The 20,438-nt window shown below is 40.2% G+C and overlaps 1 protein-coding gene across 1 annotated transcript in view; it reads right to left on the bottom strand.

Moving 5' to 3' along the window:
* LOC129251235 (uncharacterized) overlaps window positions 1–20,438 on the bottom strand; it is a 303,976-nt gene that overhangs the window by 77,717 nt on the left and 205,821 nt on the right. The window contains 1 exon segment of the mRNA XM_054890588.1: window positions 15,423–15,771. Coding sequence (XP_054746563.1) covers window positions 15,423–15,771 — 349 coding nt within the window.

The following is a 20,438-nucleotide window of genomic DNA, read 5'->3' as shown; positions in this document are numbered from 1 at the left end:
GCCGGGTGGCACCACGGCACCTTTAAGCGAATAGTGTGTGCCGATGAGCGATCGGCTACTATGTACAGGGCGGCAGTAGCTCTGGTGGGGGAGGTCTGGAAGGGAGCCAAGCTGGAAGCTGTGGACAAAAAGGACCTGCCTCTTCGTCCGCGCGCCCGGGTCTGGCTTCCCTCAGAGCCCTCTGCTCCAGAGGATATGGAGGAAATCCTCCGTTACTGTAACCCGAAACTTCCCACGCATAACTGGAAGGTAGTCAAGGTGGAGAAGTCCGAAGGACATTTTCGGCAAGCGCTGATTCTGCTAAATGCAGAGTCCCTCGGACCTCTTGCTGAAACTAAAGGGATCATCACCTATGGTTTCGAGAAGGTAGTCATGAAGGTTTACCAGACCGATGCCAGGGGTGATGTCTCTGCAACTCCGGTAATGCTGGGAGGGGATAGGCCCACGGTAGAGGAAGCTCCCGTGGAGATGGATGTGGAATCTGTCATGTCGGATGGGGGCAGTGCTGACGACGCCCGCTCTTTAGCGGGGTCAGTCTTCAGTATCGGGCAACTGTTCGACAGGGCAGAGGAGGAGGGGCTTCTGGCCTCGGATAGTGAGGAGGCTGACCTCAGGATGCTGGAGAAGATTATCGAATATGAAGATTCTTCAAATAAATCTCCAGCACTCTAAGGCAGCTTCTGCCAACTTACTAATCCACCTTGAGCAAGGTGGAGTCGACGTAGTCCTGATCCAGGAGCCGTGGCTGAGCAGTAGCGGCATCTCTGGAATCAGGACGAAAAACTATTTACTGATGACTCACAGTGGTGCAGGTAAACCAAGATCCTGCATACTCATCAGAAAAGAACTAAAAGCATTCATTTTGCCTAATTTCAGCAATGAGGACATTGTCTCCATAAGCCTGGAGAGCACCACCGGGAGACTCTGGCTGATCTCAGCCTATATGGCGCACGATGACGAGGTGGAGCCACCTCCGTTGCTGCTAAGGGAGGCCCTAGCTGAGGCGAGGCGGAGGAAAATCGACGTCATTATCGGAACCGATGCAAATTTCCATCACACTTGCTGGGGAAGTTCGGATATCAACTCAAGAGGTGAGTCACTTTTTGATTTTATTATAAGCGAAGACTTAGTTATTTGCAATAGAGGTAAGGACCCAACCTTCATTACGGCGGTCAGGGAAGAGGTGCTTGACCTCACCTTAGCCTCTTCTACACTAATGTATCGAATATCTGATTGGAGGGTGCTCTGCGCTCATTCCTTTTCGGATCATAGATACATCCAGTTTTCTCTGAATGAAACCAAACCGAATAGATCCTCCTACAGGAACCTTAGGAGCACGGACTGGACTATTGGTGGAGACATTCACCGCTGCGTGCAACAGAACCCTCGAGAGCGCTTGTCCTCTAAGACCGCCCCCCAAAAAAGAAAAGCCGCCTTGGTGGACAACCGAGCTCTCGGAAATCAGAGCTTCATGTAGGCGACTCTTTAATAGAGCCAGAAGACTTAAGTCTCCCTCGGGATGAGAACTGTACAAAGTAGGACTAGGTATTTACAAGTCCGAAATCAGGAAAGCGAAGCGAGACTCATGGCGGAGATTCTGCGAAAGCGTGGAGGGCTGCCATGAGTCCGCGAGATTCAGACGTATTCTCTCGAGGAACTCCACACCTATGGGGTACCTGAAAGACAGCTCGGGGTGCTGGACCATGAGCAGCGAGGAGTCACTCCGGGTACTCCTTGACGCCCATTTTCCGACAAATCCGAACTCGCTTAATATCGGCTGGGATAGGACGCCTAGCACTCCACACACCCACCACCGCTGGCTGAATAAGCGACGCCTGGCTTGGGCGATTGACTCTTTCAAACCCTTCAAGTCACCTGGGCCCGATGGCATTATACCGGCTCAACTGCAGAAATCTGCGGAGGTATCTTGTCATTGGCTTCTTCCTATCTACGCGAGCTGCATAGATAGGGGCTACATACCCAGATCTTGGAGGGATGTGAGAGTAACTTTCATACCCAAGGCAGGTAAGATTTCACATGTATCCCCTAAGGATTTCAGACCAATCAGTCTCTCCTCGTTCCTCTTAAAAACCCTGGAGAGGCTGATTGATCTGCACATAAGGAGTGAAATTCCTCGGGGGAGTTTATCGTGCGCTGTTGTTGTTGTTGTAGCAGTATCTTTGCCCTGTCAGTGTTATGTAAGTTACCGGTCGTCTTCGTCTAGCTCATCTAACGGTAGGCCCAGGAAACTGGCTGTTTCGACGGGTTGGGTCCAGAGGGAGAGGGGTGTTAGATGAGTGGGTTTGTTGGGGCATGTGAAAAGGTGGTTAGTGTCGTGCGGGGTGCCTTCACATGCTGGACATATGTTTAGTATGTCGGGGTCGATTCTGGATACGTAGGAGTTTAACCTGCTACAATATCCAGAACGTAGTTGTGCCTGGATTACGCGGGACTCTCGGGGAAGCTGGAGCTCTTCTTCTGCGATAGGTGGCGGTTGGACTCCGATAACGGCATTCGGGGGTCGGGAGCTTAGGAAGGTGGTAAGGGTCTCCCGATGGATGTCGTTAATAGTCTGTCTGTATACTGTCTGATCCTGGAGTGGTCTCTCTGTTTTGTCCAGGATCTCGTCCACGTAGTTGAGGAAGTGTCTCCTGATGTGCTTGGGAGGTGGCTCAGGCTCGAGCAGGTGTCTGCATGGGTGAGGCCTGCGGTGACACCCTAGCAGAAACTGCTTGCCGAGCATTTTGTTGTGCTCCTTAACCGGGAGCATGTTAGCCTCATCGTGTAGGTGTTGAATTGAGGACATCAGGAGACATCCTGTCGCACTTATTGTCAGAGGCAAGTTTCTAGATACTCTGATGGAACTGATGCAGGGTTATCTGAATCTAGTTATAAATTGGACCGCTAATTGCGGCCTATCGATTAATTCTCGGAGCTCGTCTTATTTACGAGGAAATACAAAGTACCAAGAGTGCTTCTCCCCTCAATATCGGGCGCTCCGTTGGTGCTCTCTGACAAGGTGAAGTACCTGGGACTCATCCTTGACAGAGGTCTTACATGGAAGCCAAACATTGAGGAGAGAATCAGAAAGACAACAGTCGCCTTGTATGGTTGCAGGGGCGCTATCGGCAAAAGATGGGGCCTCTCGCCTAAAGTCACTTTTTGGCTTTATAACACGATTATAAAACCAATCTTGCTATACGGAGTCCTTGTCTGGTGGAACTCGCTAGAAAGGATAGTATCAGTTAAGAAGCTGGAGAAGGTACAAAGGTCTGCCCTCATTGGAATCAGTGGGGCTCTCCGTACCACTCCTACTCTAGCACTTAACGCTATGCTGAATGTGGCGCCCGTGGACATTGTAGGAAAAACTACCGCTGCACGCGCCGCAATCAGGTTAAGGTGTTCGGGCCATAGGCTAGACTTAAGTTACGGACACTCTAGCATTCTTAAAAACTTTGAGTTCATCCCTATGGTGCTGGACCACTGTACACCCATGCTAGGTCCGAGCGGACCTTTTTCTACCCACATTCCCTCAAGGGATGAGTGGGCGGGGTGCAACATTCGGCGGCAAGGCATGGCAAACATGTTCACGGATGGCTCGAAGTTGGACGGAAGGGTTGGTGGGGGAGTATTCTGTAAGGAGCCTCCCATCAAACTTAAATTTAGGCTCCCGGACCACTGTAGTGTTTTCCAAGCGGAGGTATCCGCAATTAAGGAAGCGGTGGACTGGTTGCTCAATTCGGTAATTACCGTTAAGGAAGTAAATATCTACTCCGATAGCCAATCGGCAATTAGGGCCTTGGGCTAGCTGTTTGTGCGCTCGAGATTGGTCGGAGAATGTCTGGCTTCTCTCTCGATTGCATCCGAATACTTCATCATCAGGCTCATTTGGGTTCCCGGGCACAGCGGCATAGAGGGAAACTGCTGGGCTGATGAGCTGGCTAGACAGGGAACTTTGGAGACGGTTTCGTCGCGAAATGAGAGAATTGGGGTTCCCCTGAGAAGCTGTGGTCTGCTCCTGGAAAGATGGGCCTCGAGTCAACTCAGCGAGCGCTGGGCTACTGCGCAAACGTGCAAGGTCGCGAGATCCTTCTGGCCACGGGTAGATCGGGGACGCTCAAGGGAACTCCTAAGGCTAACAAAACCCCAGCTCTCAAATTTGGTGGGCATCCTTACCGGACACTGTCCGTTAGGTGTTCACGCCGTAAGACTTGGGATTGCCTGAAGTCCGTTCTGCAGAAACTGTCTGGAGGACGAGGTGGAACCATCTCAACACCTTCTTCTCAGCTGCCCTGCTCTCGTCTGGCAAAGACTTAGATATCTGGGCTCTTACTTTTTCGCTACGCCTGCGGATATAGCCGGTGTAGATATCATAAAGTTAGTGAAGTTCATTAGTAGCTTGTTACGGCTAACTACGAACGCAAATCAGCCCCCGTCGGCGCCGTCGTAAAATGTATGGTCATCATCGTATCCAATCCCAAGGCTCCTTCTTCCTTCCCATCTCCTTCCCCTTCTCCCATGTATGGCACCACAACGGACGAATTTACTAACATTCGTCCAAGTGAGCTCTTAAGCTAGGGCAGCCATTTAACCTAACCTAACCTGTACAGAATCCATTTTTCATCACCCGTGCCGATGCGATGAAGAAAACCCTTCCTCTTTTGCCGCTGGAGCAGACATTTTCACAAAACCAAAAGTATATGATACCAAAACAAAATCACTAATGTGTCGAAGCAGTTTGTTTACCATATGTCTAAGCTTGGTTTATGACGTTTGGGTTATATTAGAATCGACTAGCACACACTGGTGGCGGCATCTATTGACAAACAGCGGGAACTTAGTTGTGCACCTAATATATCTGGGCGGCCGCCGGAGCGGAAGAGTTGGTGGGTGACTACTGTTTGACTACTACATAGGCTCGAATCTACGTGCATGAAACAGTAAAATGTAAAAAGTTTCGGCTTAAAACTGTGGGTCCCTCAATTTATGGAATAATATCAATACACACGCCACAAATAGGAGGAGGAGCTCGGTCAACAACCCAACAGAAGTGCCCGCGCCAATTATTTAATTACTTGCTTTATATATTTTTGACTCTCACAGAATTTCTTATATTCATATATTTAGATCATCTTAAATCATTGAATTTAGTTAAACGTGATATAAACTAAGAAACTTTACAAACTACGTATGTAAACGACGCAAATTGACTGGAACAATTAACAACCACAATGCAGTTATAATCCGCTTCAGTTTCATCTTGTCTAAAAGAAGCGTGACCGACAAATTTAGAAACTATTTGACCAATTCGATTCTAACAAACTGCATTGTATTGGCTTATAACATATTCAATGAAATGCATGTCTCCACCATTAGCTATAATGGCTTCACATCTTCGTGTCATAATTTGTGTTAATTTCTGCGCAAGTTGTGAACGTAATCGACGGAACCAAATTAACCGAATTTGCCTTGCCAACTGTTTGCCCGTCCATATTTCATTTCCCTTAAGTTTTGGTTAACTATTGCAACCCTAAGTTTCAATAAGGTTTGGGGAAAGTAAAGGTCAATCCAACATTTCAATCGCATTTTGGCGTTTCCACTCTACACACCTTAACCTATGATACTTGGAATGGTTGTCCTCTAGCAAAATCAGAGGCAGGCTAGTTCTTCCAAATATCCTTGCAACTGATGGCAATGATCTTTTTGGGTTAAGCTGCATTCAAATTGACGATAAACACAAATTAACGGCAAAATCCTTTTTCGGAGAAGCAGAACCAAACTTAAACATTAACTGGTTGCTTAACATTTCGTTAAAGTTGTCGATTATCAGCATTATTCGCTTAAAAGAAAGATTCATCCGTGCATATTATATTTTCCCTTTTCCGTTCTGAATTTGCCATAGCCAGTGCAAGCTTCTTTCAATGTGTGTCTTTGGGTGCTTTGACCCCACATTTCCTTAAACTTGCTTAACCTTCACGCAGCGATAAGTTCGGGTTTGTCACGAACAAATCAATACTTTTCTGATCTAGCTTTGGAGAAATATTTTTTGTGGACCTCGTCCGAGGAAGCCGTCATTGTTTTTAACTTCGGCCTATCGTTGCACCAATTTATTTATGAATATATTCGACTTCTTCAAAGATATTGCTGTAGATGCACCTGACATTTTTGGGCTTTAAAGTGTCTACATAGGAACACTGCTTCAAATAGTTTTTCAACCGCAGAACTAGGTTTTTTAAATTTCTCATAAAACTAACAAATTTCACAACGAATATTTTGAAAAGGATACGTCTATTTAGAAGAATTTAAATTTTTTTTTACAATATGAGGGAACTCTCAGTTTCTATTAGACAGACTGTACTTCAGCCGCAGACTTGTTCAGCGTACCAATTTTTCGAAACCCTATTCTGCCTTGTCGTGAATTTTGATGTGAGCAAGTATTTCCATAAATTGAAATACTCCACCATAATATATTACATTTTCACTTTATTTACTTATTTACACATACACATAGCCCATAAAGTCTGTCACCTATACAAATATTTTTTTAATTAATAAAAACATAATTCAAATTTATAGTTGAAAACATATTTAATTTTTTTATTCTTTCATTGCATTCTTAAGTTTCAAAACCTAAGGAAATAACAAGACTCCTCACTTCATTCTTCTTTGGCTCGTTACCTTGTTGGAACCCAAAGGTTCTTGATAAGCCACGATTTTTAGCACTCTGTTTCAAAATCATTTTTAAAATGTTCAAATACCATAATTTATCCATTGTCAAAAAATTCTAACTAACCCACACCTCTTGCCGCCATGCATCCCCGTCGTGTTTGACTGTACCAACAAAATTATGTTTCTCACAAGCTGTGCCTGATTTGCGTCAAACAATTTGACGATCTCTTATCCCAGAAATAAAAAAATTACTTTCGTTTGAAAAAATTACTTCAAAAGTTCAAGAGGCTCATTTATATAATTATTAACAAACTCAATGCGCTTTCTGCTGTTGGCAAGTGAAATAAATGGTTTTCTTCCAACGACTCTACCATTATATCTAATAGCGGCCGCCCCTCGGTAGGCAATGGCAAACCTCCGAGTGTATTTCTGTCATGAAAAAGCTCCTCATAAAAATATCTGCCATTCGGAGTCGGCTTGAAACTGTAGGTCCCTCTATTTGTGGAACAACATCAAGACGCCCGTCAGAAATAGGAGGAGGAGCTCGGCCAAACACCCAAAAAGGTTTATATATATATATTCATCTTTCCACAACTTTATAATTATTTTTCTTTCTGATGCCCTAGTTTCTTTTCCTTTGGTTTCCATGTTTTCATATTATTACCACTTTTAAATAAAATGTGCAACTGAGTTCACAAAAGAAACAAACTGTACTTAGACTTTTTGGTTGCCATATTTAAATGCGCTGTAATTATTTACTGTTATGTAAACAATGAAATGAGGAATTTTGCTATTTGAATTTGTAACTTATAAATATAGTAAAAGATTAAATAAATAAAATATTATAAATTGAATTACACATTTATATTTTGTTTTTAACCAATATAAAAATATTTGTTAGGTGCACTTAGACTTTATGGGATATGTGTCAAATCGGAAAATAAAACAAGTATATTGTATTGTTACGAATTTTCTTCACGTTACAATCCAAATAAATCTTTTATAGTAACTCCTCTGAGTTCGATCACTAGACCATCAAATAAATTAACAAATTAGTACCAACACACTTTCTTTACTTTATTTCGAACACTTTACTTGAAATATACACGTTCACGTTTAGACGGAATCACTCCATTACTTTTCGTTTATTCGCGTACATGTTCAGTTTCCATCTGAATACCCTATATGCATGCTTTTCTGATTATATACATGTACTTAATAACTTTCGTAATTTCTAGATCTGGCAGCTCGTATCTTCTGGCGGCTTGTATCTTTTGGCGTGTTCTGTGCGATACATTCACTTGTCGTCTTCGTCTATCTCATCTAGCGGGAGACCTGGAAAGAGTGCTGTTTCTCGTTATCTGCTGTCGACATCAAGACTAAATCATGTTTTGGCATCTCGTTTGCTATTGTTGCCAGTCAGTTCGCGAAACTTCGTCATTGCAAAAGTATTTATTATTATAAAATGGCTTTTTGTGCACTGCGGAGGATGGTTCTATATGTAGAGCTCCACGCAAGTGGGGAAAGTTACTAATCACCATTCACTTGGGAGTGGCCGGGACGACTCTTTTGCAGATGGTTCAAGCAGCTCACAACTCCTGAGATTAGCCCAATTATTCTCTGGGTAGCATCCGAGCACCCGTTCGGGAGTGAGCTAACGTGAGAAGGCGAAGCACTCCAGGACAACCAGGTGTGCGCTGGGTTTGGGACCCCCCATGAAAACATGAGGGGGAAGGTGCCTCTGATGCTGGTGCTGGCTGATGTCCTCGTGAGAGAAAAGGCTGACATCACTGCGATTCAAGATGGACGGGGCAAGACAAGAAAAACATAGGACCTTGCGACGTCTACTACAGCTGCCATGTAAAGGAGCGCAAATTCGGTGTCGGATTTGTTGTGGGAGAGAGACTTCGTCGCCAACTACTGTCGTTCACTCCAGTGGACGAGCGTCTCGCAATAATCTGCATTAAAGCGCTCTTTTTTAAAATCTCCCTAACTTGCGGGCCCTCGCCCCGACGGAAGAAAAGGACGTTGCGACCAAAGATTCCTTCTATGAGCGCTTGGAACTCTCCTATGAGCGCTGCCCCCGCCACGACATAAAAATCGTGCTTGGCGACTTCAACGCCAGGGTGGGCAAGGAGGGAATTTTTGGTCCCACAGTCGGAAAATTCAGCCTGCACAACGAAACATCCGGTAACGGACAGATGCTGATCGACTTCGCCGGGGCCCGAAACATGGTAGTCTGCAGCACCAGATTCCAGCATAAGAAGATCCACTAAGCTACCTGGCTGTCCCCTGATTGAAAAACGCGAAACAAAATTGATCATGTTGTGATAGACGGAAGACACGCTTCTAGTCTATTAGATGTACGTACGATCCGAGGACCCATCATCGACTCGGATCATTACCTTATTGCAGCCAAACTACGCACACGCCTCTGTGCAGCAAAAAACGTACATCTACCTACACAAGGAATGTTCGACATCGAATAGCTGCAATCACAACAGACAGCCAGAAGAGTCGCCACTCGACTCTCATTCCTGCTCTAAGAGAGCACTGCCCAACAAACCGGCATGCCCGAGCAATGGAGCAACATTTCTCGTTCCCTACGTACCGCCGCCGAAGAAGAAATCGGATTCCGGCGAGCCCGAAAAAACCGTTGGTACGACGAGGAATGGCATGCTGCCGCAAAAAGAAAGGATGCCGCCTATAGAGCCACGCTGCGATAGGGCGCAACGCGAGCCATGTGGGATCGCTACAAAGAGCTGAAAAAGGAAGAGAGACGTATTATCCGAAAGAAGAAACGAAAGACCGAAATACGTGAGTGTGAGGAGCTTGGGATGCTGGCCAGCAGGAACAACGCGCGAAAATTCTACCAGGAAGTTCGGTGGCTTACAGAAGGTTTCAAGACCGGGGCGTTTTCCAGTAAAACGGCGATCTGGTTACTGACATCCAGAACTTACTAAATTATAGAGGGAACACTTCTCGAACCTGTTAAATAGTGATAGCTGCGCATGTCAGAGAGAAAGTGATGATCCCGATACCCCGACCATGACGAGGTGAGAATAGCGATAACGTGGATAAAGAAGAACAAAGCCACAGGCGCCGACGGACTGCAGGCTGAACTATTCAAACATGGTGGCGATCAGCTGGTAAGGTGCATGCCTCAACTTCTATGCAAAATATGGTCGGATGAAAGCATGCCTGCCGTTTGGAATTTAAGTGTGCTCTGCCCAATCCATAAGAAGAGCGATCCTGCAATCCGTGCCAATTATCGCAGGATTAGTCTTTTAAATATCGTCTTTAAGGTTCTAGCGAGCGTATTGTGTGAAAGGCTGAAGTCCACTGTCAACCAACTGATTGGGCCTTATCAGTGTGGCTTTAGACTTGTAAAGTCTACCACCCACCAAATATTCACAATACGCCAAATCTTGGAAAAGACCCATGAAAGGAGAATCAACACACACCATTACGGAAAGGAGTTACTTGTATGCCGCGATGTCTGAATTTGGTATCCCCGCAAAACTAATACGGCTTTGCAATTGAGAAGCACCTCTCCGAGCCGTTTAATACCAAACACGGTTTGAGACAGGGTGACTCGCTGTCGTGTGACTTCTTTAACCTGATGTTGGAGAGGATCGTACGTGTCTTAGAACTCAATCGCTCAAGGACAATTTTTTATAAGAGCGTACGATTGTTGGCATATGCCGATGATATCGACATCATCGGCCTTAACAACCGCGCTGTTAGTTCTACCTTTTCCTAACCGGATAAAGGAGCAAAACGAATGGATCTGGTGGTGAACCAGAACAAAAGGAAGTATCTCCTGTCTTCAAACAAACAGTCGGTGCACTCGCGTATTGGCACCCACGTCACTCCTGGCAGGTATAATTTCGAGGTTGTAAAAGACTTCGTATATTTAGGAACCAGTATTAACACCGATAACAATGTCGTCCTTGAAATCAAACGTAGAAACTCTCTTGCCAACAAGTGCTACTTTGGACTAAGTAAACAACTGAGTAGTAAAGTCCTCTCTCGACGAACAAAACTACAGGGCTCTCATCATGCCCGTCCTAACGTATGGTGCAGAAGCGTGGACGATGACAACATCCGATGAGACGACACTTGGAGTGTTTGAGGGAAAGATTCTACGTAAGATTTTTGGACCTTTGCATGTTGGCAACGGCGAATATCGCAGGTGATGGAACGATGAGCCGTATGAGCTTTACGACGACATGGATATAGCGCAGCGAACAAAGATATTTCAAATCCCCGGATAGAGTTAAGTTTAAGTCCCTAAACCAAGCTTCCTTCCGAGTGAAGGGTATCGCATATGTTTTGTTCGGATTTATCGAGATCCCTCTCTCTTGACACCAATCTTGCGCAGTGTGGAGAGTTAGTTGTATGCGATCGGCTATAGTAGTAGTAAGAAGTTAAGCTTACAAGTCGAAAGAGTTTTGCGGTATGGCTACGTTTTTGCCAGCTTTCGGGAAGGAAAGATTCTCTATTCTTAGTCGTTGTTCGTAACTGCTTATCCTGAAAATATATGCTATCATGAAAAGATATGTTATCCTAAAAATATATGTGTTAGCACCTATACATTCACGCCGTGCCAGTTGTATTGTATGTTCAACACATGGCTATTTCGACTCGGGGTGTATTGTGTTTATGTTAGAAGTATAAAATCAAAGAAAGTTCCTTAAAAATGGTTTAGCAGTTTCGGAGACTATCCGAGAAAAAATTATAAACGCCTGTTTAGGTAGTTTTACGTTCAGATAAGCCATGGACTAAAAAAATCTTTTTATATTATATAAGCTGACACTTCAATTTTATTCATACTTATTTATAGATGCAAAGTTTGCAATTAAAACCGTAAGCGTTCCCATCGCACTTGTCTCTACGTCGCAGGACCGATGGTGGGGAAGATTTTGAGATTGCACGTTTTTTGTGGTTTAAGTATCAAAATATCAAAAGCAACATCAAGAAATAAAAAAAGAGGACACTTTGATTTTGAAATCACTTAATCACCCAAAAACCAAATTAGATATACTATAGTCCGTAAGCCAGCCACAGATTTTCTCGACGAAGTTCCTCTCAGCCGATAACTCGTTAAATGCCTCAGAGAGTCGCATGTAAGCGTCAGCTGCGGCTGATTTTTTTATTACTTACAGGATCATGTCAACAATCCGCACAAAAAGTTTATTAAGCTGCGTTTAGAGGTGTATATTGTATTATATATGACATTGTTTTTATTTTCTCTCTCACGTAAGTAAGTGATACTAATCTTAGTCTTACTCATGGCGTAAACGGAAACTTTAAGTAAATAACACAACCAAACGAATAAGCATTAACAAAAAAATATTCTAGGAACGTCAGATCATAAAATAATACGGCCACTCGCGAGGGCTTTTTTAAAAAAATGTTATGTGTTGTACTGTATTTTATATGTGATGTTATGGATAAAACCTCAAATTTTATTTCGTTAATTCATATTTTTCGTTCTCGCTTTGGCTCATGTTACTTTCATGCAGTGTGGCCAGATCGTGGGATATTTTTCCCTCCACTTAGTGCCGTTTTAGTCTACTTAGATGAGAGTGGATCAAAAAGTGGGTATACAAATATCCCACGATCTGGGCACACTTCTCTCATGTCTTTTAGATTCATTGTTTCTCCCCAAATATTCCTCCATCGCTCCTTACGGTTGTAACTCGTATTATATTAGTTGTACCGGTTTGGGCATGTCTACCCTCACCCAAGGCTAGGTATAGTTCTGGGTTTTGAAGTATTATACGTGCTAGTGAATAGAAGCATTAGTACAGTGACGGTCGAACAAAAAATAAAAATATCGAACATAACGCCTTATTTCGCATTTTGTAAAAAAACAACTTCTCCGTTAAAATTATTTAGTGAAGACAATTTGTGCAAGAGGAGTGAAATATCAACTATCCGGAAAAATAATAATTTATGTGGATTCGAAATCATCATCTCCTTTATCATTACGGATGTATCTTGATTTGTTCTTATTAAGCTTAATTTTTTACTGCAATTTTTATTATTCGGCGGCCGCTGTAGCCGAATGGGTCGGTGCGCGACTACCATTCGGAATTCACAGAGAGAACGTCGGTTCGAATCTCGGTGAAACACCAAAATGAAGAAAAACATTTTTCTAATAGCGGTCGCCCCTCGGCAGGCAATGGCAAACCTCCGAGTGTATTTCTGCCATGAAAAAGCTCCTCATCAAAATATCTGCCGTTCGGAGTCGGCTTAAAACTGTAGGTCTCTCCATTTGTGGAACAACATCTAGCTCGGCCAAACACCCAAAAAGGGTGTACGCGCCAATTTATATATATATATAACGTAATATTATGGGAATCTTAATAATATAATATTTGCATCGTGCACTACATTACATATACTATTATATTGCCTTTGATAGTACATTTTCCCATTGATTAAAGACACTGAGCATCAACTCCGAGGTATGGAACAAGTAAACTTCCGTATCGATGGTCCAGATCAAGTGCGAAAAAAAGATTTTTCAATTGAGTTAAAAAATACCAACTTTAAAGAAGCACTTGTACAGTTTTTTATTGAAAATTGGGAAGAAAATTATATGGCACCATATATTATTAATAAAATAATTTATGTCAATGCTGACGATTGTTTCAAGCACGTAGTTACAGATTCTAAAATGGTAAAAACGGTAGAAAAAAACACTTTCGTGTCCAACTCACGAAGAAGCCGACACAAAAATAATTTCTACATTTGCCAGTTTGATTTTAATGCAAATGTAACGATTCGTTGTTCTGATACCGATGTATCAATAATTATGTTAGCCAATATGAGTAATATTGCAGAAGATATCCAAATTTGTATGGAAGTCGGTGTCGGAAAAAATCAAAGATTTATCAACGTAACACAATTACGTAAAGCATTAGGAATAAATTTAAGTGAAGGCCTTCCTGCATTTCACGCATTTACAGGGCGCGATTACAACCCGTCCTTTTTTAAGAAGAACAAAAAACGCCCATTTTCAATTATGTCAAATCTGAATACTTCACTGAATGTTTCATCCAATTGTCACAACCATCTGAGAAGAAACTTGTAATGTATATGGTTTGAAAAGATTAAAATTTATAAATGTGGCATTGTTTCAAAAAACATACAAATTTCTTCATAATGACAATTCGTTTCGATTACCTAAGAAAGGTATTGATCGCTCATCTCTTCCACCGTGCAAAACGGAATTATATAATCATTTTCTAAGGACATGTTATATTTCGGAAATTTGGTTTCACGCACACCTGAAAGTACCAACTGTCAATGAGCCTTCTGGCTATGGCTGGGTAGAAATAAATAACATATATGAATTCATGCGGTTTTCTGGCACTAAGTTACCAACATTCAGTGATCAAATAACTCAATCAGAAGAAGGAAAGAATTTTTTTCTAATTTTATTCGTGTAACTTTAAACATGTATACTAAATTATTTTTTGTATTTTTAAACAGGTGACGATAATGAAGACATGGTGGAAAACAGCTTTGACAGCGACTCTGACAGTGAGTCAGAAAAAGAAGAAATTAAGATGAGCAAAAGCGAAAATGAAAATGATTGAATTACCAAACACAATTTAATAACTTTTTGAATTAAATCTTAAACATTAGGTATTAATTTAAATACTGAAAAATTATAAATTAATTGATTTGCTTAGCAAAGTATTTATTTATTTCTATTCTTGAAAATCGTAAAGTTCCCATACAAAATTTGATTTAATCGAAACATTGCCATAAAATTATACATTTCAGTTTGCACATTAAATGTAATGTTGAATAACTTTAAGTACGTCATTTCCTCCCGAAAAAAACTTTTTGTGCGGATTGTTGACATGATCCTGTAAGTAATAAAACAAATCAGCTGGCAGTATGTTGGGGGAAAGCTCGTCAGCTGATGCATTTACTTAGGCTATAAATGTTTCCGACTAGCTCCTACGTTACACCTTCAGGGCATCAGCTGACACACATTCCACCTACATATAGCCAGCTGACTTATTTATTTATTAAAAACCATACATAAACTATCATCTGATAATTTTTCTTTTGGGAGGAAATCACTGAACACATATATATTTTTTTCATATTTGTGTGACCAGCTGACGTATAATCCCCACTTTATAATTAGCTGACAATTTTATTTCTTCAAAATATTTGTCTAAATTTAATTTAATAAAATTTTTAATCGGGAATAAATGATTTTTTTTTATTACGTGCGTGGGCGGCAACCACTGCTCAACCCACCCTCGGAGCCGCAGCTGACGTTTACAACACTTCATAATGCGACTCTCTGAGGCATTTTACGAATTATCGACTAAGAATAAATAGTTGACAAAAATTAACGCCTGGCTTACGGACTACTACTGCTATCACCTAGTGTAGATGCGCCTCGGTTTATGTGTGTATTTAACAGTTTGAAGTTCAGCTTAAATTTCCCAAGCATGTACTTTGCAGAGGTTTATTCGCAATAGTATATTTTTTTTTGACTTTATAACACTTCCAATCTGGTCTCATATAGTTATGCGCTTTCAAATCAAACCGGTTATATGATGAACTCAAATAGGATATTTTGTGTTGTTGCTTTGCATGTATCTAATTCGCAAAATTTCCTAATGTTCTTTTACAGGCCAGATATAAAAAGAATATAGCTGATATTTCAACGAGAGTAACAACGTATCACAGTTCTTAAAATAATGCTTACTTACTTGTGAAAGTCGGAAATACAATAATTTTGGTTCGTAGCATCCACAGTGAATGGTATGCCATCAAGACTGTGTCCACAAATAATACAGGTAAAACATTGCGGGTGATATGGCTTGCCAGTGGCCCGGAGGATACGTTCCAAAATAGGCTTCAAGCATACAGAACATTTTTCCAAAGTTTGCAGGTAATCGTATTCACATAACGGCTTTCCATCTAATGCGTAAAATGGTTTACCCTGTAAATTTATTTTACATTGCGTACACGTAAAGCATGCGATGTGATAAATTTGTTCCATAGCAGTACAACCAGAGTTTTCCCCCACAACGCGTTCATTGCATTTAAAACATGTGCCTGTAATTAAATATAAAAAACACGTAACACAAAACACATAAAAAACTTCTTAGATAGCATTGCAAAGTTTTGAAGCATGAGCTTAAATTTACCGTCCACCTCATCAGAAAATACAATTTTAAAGAAATTTAAAGTTCAGTTTAAAATAAGTATCTGTTCCTTACAAAAAAATTCTCAAAACACTTCCTTGCTACAAAGATTGAAATACAAATTAATAATTAATAATATTGTATTTTATTTTTTATGTTATTTTTATCTCCATTTCTATGCAAGAGCAGCCTTAACGGTGACCGAGTTAACACAAACTGATTATTGCGGTGACTACACCTGAAAGGTATTCCCTAGCCTTGAAACCTACAATTATTTCATGTAGACAAACGCGTGACTTTTAGTTGCTGACATATGTTGGTGATATCGGCTTACACTGGCTGCTTGAACGTAGGAACCGATGAAGGCGCGAACGGGCTATTTTATTCCAATTGGTGTAAGTGGTGATGTTAAAAGTTATCTCTTCTTCAAAAGTAATTAAGAAGCTTGAGTCGATTCTGTAAAGTTTCTGTCAAATATCAATGCGGGTTGGTTATTTATTAACACAATCCCATTATCGATTTCTTTAGCAATGGCAATCTGGTCGGCTGATTTCGATTTGCAGCTTGCAGAGCGTTTATTTGCTCTTGCATGCAAAGGCTGGCAAAAACTCGCTATCATGGTTTCTCTGCAATTATGAGCGGAAACATATCTTCCGGAGTGTTACAACATCGGTTTCTAAAGAAAGAATCTCCTTGCTATGTACCACAGGCAACAACTTTTCATACACTAGCTATTTTCGGAAAATTAATAATAAAATAAATACATTGCATATTTTGGAATATTTTGATTTTAGAAACTTGTAATATGTCTCTTATGCTAACATTGAGAGAGCGCTCAGCAGCTAAAATATCGTTAATTTTTAAGCAATTCAACAAAATCGGATTAATAAAATTTATTTTTCCTAAGGCAACAGATGTTATAATGGTTTCTAATTTCATTATTACTGCCCTATTTCTAGCAGATGCTAAAGAAAATAGATTTATTTTCTTAGAAGTTTTCAATAATTCGTTAGTAGATTTGGTCAGCTCATTAATTATTTTCAGTGTTTTAGAATTTATTGATATTTGTTGTTCGTTAGATTATGTTATGGCCTAAGCCTGGCTGGCGAATCTATGCTGAAATCACTGAAAGCAAACAAGCCAAAAACGAGCCGACTGATTCTTTTGTTCGAAGAAAACGTGCTCTCTTTTCCCAACTCACTAATGCTCCTAGTGAGATCGGCCAAATCGATCTTTTGTTTGGTATGATCCATTTACAAATTAGGGATAGGGTTAGTCGTAAACGCATTACTACGTTCGATGATCTATTGAATGAAGCTAGAGAAGCAGAGATGACCTTGCGCGAACACAAAATTACTACCGCGAACGCCGATAAAGCCGTCGATAGTACAAGTGGTCTGGTACGTTGTGGTTTTTGCCGCAAAAAGGGGCATTACACAGAAATGTGCTTCAAAAAGAAAAACGAAGAGACCAAAACAGCGCAAACACAAGTGACTGCAAATGCTTTAGTGACAAAGCAATTAGACAATTTTTAATTATTAGTTAAAGATTATAAACAATTGTTGCCTAAAATTATATAAACTTAGTCTAAAGTCGAGGCTAGGATAATTGTTGCAGAATCGAATGCATCTCACCATTGGTTCATTGAGAGCATAGTTAGTTTTATACCGTTGATCTACAAATAAACGAACCTGCCTTAAATCATGGTGCTTTGTTTGATATGTAATTAGACTCTGTAACTCACAACAATTTATGTTGAAATTTAAAAGATTATTCACGAAGAGAATCGAAAAGTAGATTCGTCTGTCCTCAAGGCTTTGCAGTCCAATCAATTTGCGTCTGCCTATATAACTAGGGAGCCCTTTAGGCCAGCGCAGCTTACACAACGCATATTTGGTAAAGACTTTTTGGACTCTTTCAATCTTATTTATATGACATTGGTAGAATGGGTTCCTTATTAGAGAACAATAATCAAGTCGGCTTCGAATTAAGGAGACGTAGAGTGCTTTCAATTTCAAGGGATCTGAAAAGTCTTCCGTATTACGACGTAAAAATCCAATCATAGAAAAAGCTTTAGAGATAATGTAATCAATGTGTTTCGAGAACGTAAGTCCTGAATCGAAGATTATGCCCAAGTCTTTGGTTTCCTCTTTCCTACTAAGTATAATATTGTTCAAAAAGTAATTATAGATGAATGGATTAGGTTTCTTCCTGTATGAAACCACGCAGCATTTGTCGGTATTCAAGTGTAGGTGGTTCATGGTACACCAATCTTGAAGATGTTTGAGATCCTTTTGAAGATTGGAACAATCTTCAATACAGCTGATTTGTAAACATAACTTTACATCATCTGCAAACATTAAGCATTTTACATATTGAAATATTTTAGGTAAGTCGTTTATGAATATTAAGAAAAGAATTGGCCCACAGTGAGTCCCTTGGGGTATTCCAGACCAAGCATTAATTAATAATGTAGATTTAGACGATGCTATTTTAACGAATAATTTCCTTCCCGTAAGGTAGCTTAAAAAGAATTTTAAAAGTGTTCCCTTAATACCGCATGCACTCAGCTTTTTAATGAGGATAGAATGGTCGACTTTATCGAATGACTTTGAGAAATCCGTGTAAACTACATTTAGTTGTGCGCGATTTACAAAAGCGTTAATAATATTGTTTGTGACTAGTGCCAAATTAGTACAAGTGGATTTTAAGGGGACAAAGATCACTAATACGACTTAACATTTTAACTTTGAGAATATAATCAAATAATTTCGAAATGGTGCTTTGTTTAATTATTGGGCGATAGTTGCATACGTCATTTCGGCTTTCTGACTTATAAATTGGCGTGATTGAGCATATTTCCCAATCCTCTAAGAAAATCGATTTGTTTAGACATTTATTGAAGAGAATTGAGATCGGTTTCGCTATTGAGGTGGAGACGAGTTTAAAAAATACGGGGCAGAAACCTTCATGATCGGTAGATGAGCTATTATTCAGTTTTGAAGCTGCTTGTACAACATCACTGGTTGAAACAGTAAAGTCATCATAGGATTTAGAAGAGGATACATTAAGGTTAAAAGTGTCTAATTTGTCAAATTTTTCATAAACTTTTTGGAAAAAATTTTGCAAAGAGGTCACACGAGTCTTGTTCATTATCCGAAACAATGCCATCGTAAATTAAACAAGTGGGGAAGCCATTGGTCTTCCGTTTATTGTTGATATAACGCCAAAAGCTAGAGGGATTTGATTTTAAATTTGATTCAATTCTAAATATTGTATATAATGTTTAAACAAGTAGTTATGAAGACAATTGAATTCCCTTTTCAATCGGAGTAAGTTGTCTCGATCGATTATGCTATTGGTTCTTTTTAATTTCTTGTATGCTTTATTTTTTAAATTTTTCAGATGACAAAGATGGTTTAACTCGAGACCAAGGGGGTTTCTTATGAGATTTCCAATTTCGTAGAGGAACAAAGCGGGAAATTGTTGATTGTAACTTGTCACATAAAATACTATAAGATGTTTTAGGATCATCGAAAGTGTCCAAAAATGACCAATCTGTGTTATCAATGTATTCGCTCATCTTTGTAACATCAGCTTTAGAGTAATTGCGTCCAAGTGTAGTGATCGACGATAGTTTATCGAAATTATAAAATTCAAAATTTATTAAGAGCGCTTTATGATGTTGACTATTATTTAAAATAGGTAAATAGCATTGTTGGCAAGATGAATTCAAGTCTGCAGAAATAAAAGCTAAATCCAATATTCGATTGTTATCGTTTAGAACTGAATTGATCTGTTTAAGGCCAAACGATAATAAAGTGCTTACAAACAGTAACTCAATTTCAGATTTAACGTTAGAAGGTATTAGATTATTATTATATGACAACCATGAAATATTTATTTAGAGTCGAATGCAATTTTGCTTTCGATTGTGTAGCGTATTGTGGGAAAACTTGTTAAAATGTAAGTCGTTTGCAATTATTTATTGTTTTATAGTAACCAAATAATAAATATATACTAATTTTGTTAATATTATGCAGGATGCAATGCACCAGGTGTTACACGCGCAAATTGTCCAAAATGTTTGAATAAACCGTCCACTAGCCATGGTTCGGTAAGTTTTAATTCGTTCACCATTCCAATTGGAAAAACGATTACAATTGCTAATGTTCAATTGTTCGGTATGCCTGGACAGATTTATTTCGATAGTGGCGGTGTACTAGTATAGCTAGCGCAAACTTGAAACGCATAATGGATTTTCAGGGGTGCACTTACCGCAAAGTTGAATTCGAAATCACACTTGCCGATGGAAGTACGAAACTCCAACGATGCCTTACAACTAAGTGCGATATAGTAATTGGTGGACGTAGCTTTAATATGCAGTTCATGGTATTGCCTGATGCAATTGGAAACAAAACATTACTTGGAACAGATTTCTTAGAACAAGCGGAAATCGTATTAAATATGGGTCAAAGATATTGGTACTTTGAAAATAACCCAACGCAACATTTTTATTTCGTTGATCCACTGCCACTCGAATTAAATGTTATAAAACGTATAAAAGTATGTACACTT

This window comes from Anastrepha obliqua, unplaced genomic scaffold (genome assembly GCF_027943255.1).
Source record: "Anastrepha obliqua isolate idAnaObli1 unplaced genomic scaffold, idAnaObli1_1.0 ptg000009l, whole genome shotgun sequence".
In the NCBI taxonomy this organism is placed as follows: domain Eukaryota; kingdom Metazoa; phylum Arthropoda; class Insecta; order Diptera; family Tephritidae; genus Anastrepha; species Anastrepha obliqua.
Note: the sequence above shows the minus strand (reverse complement) of the source record. Positions and strands in the feature narration are given on the sequence as shown.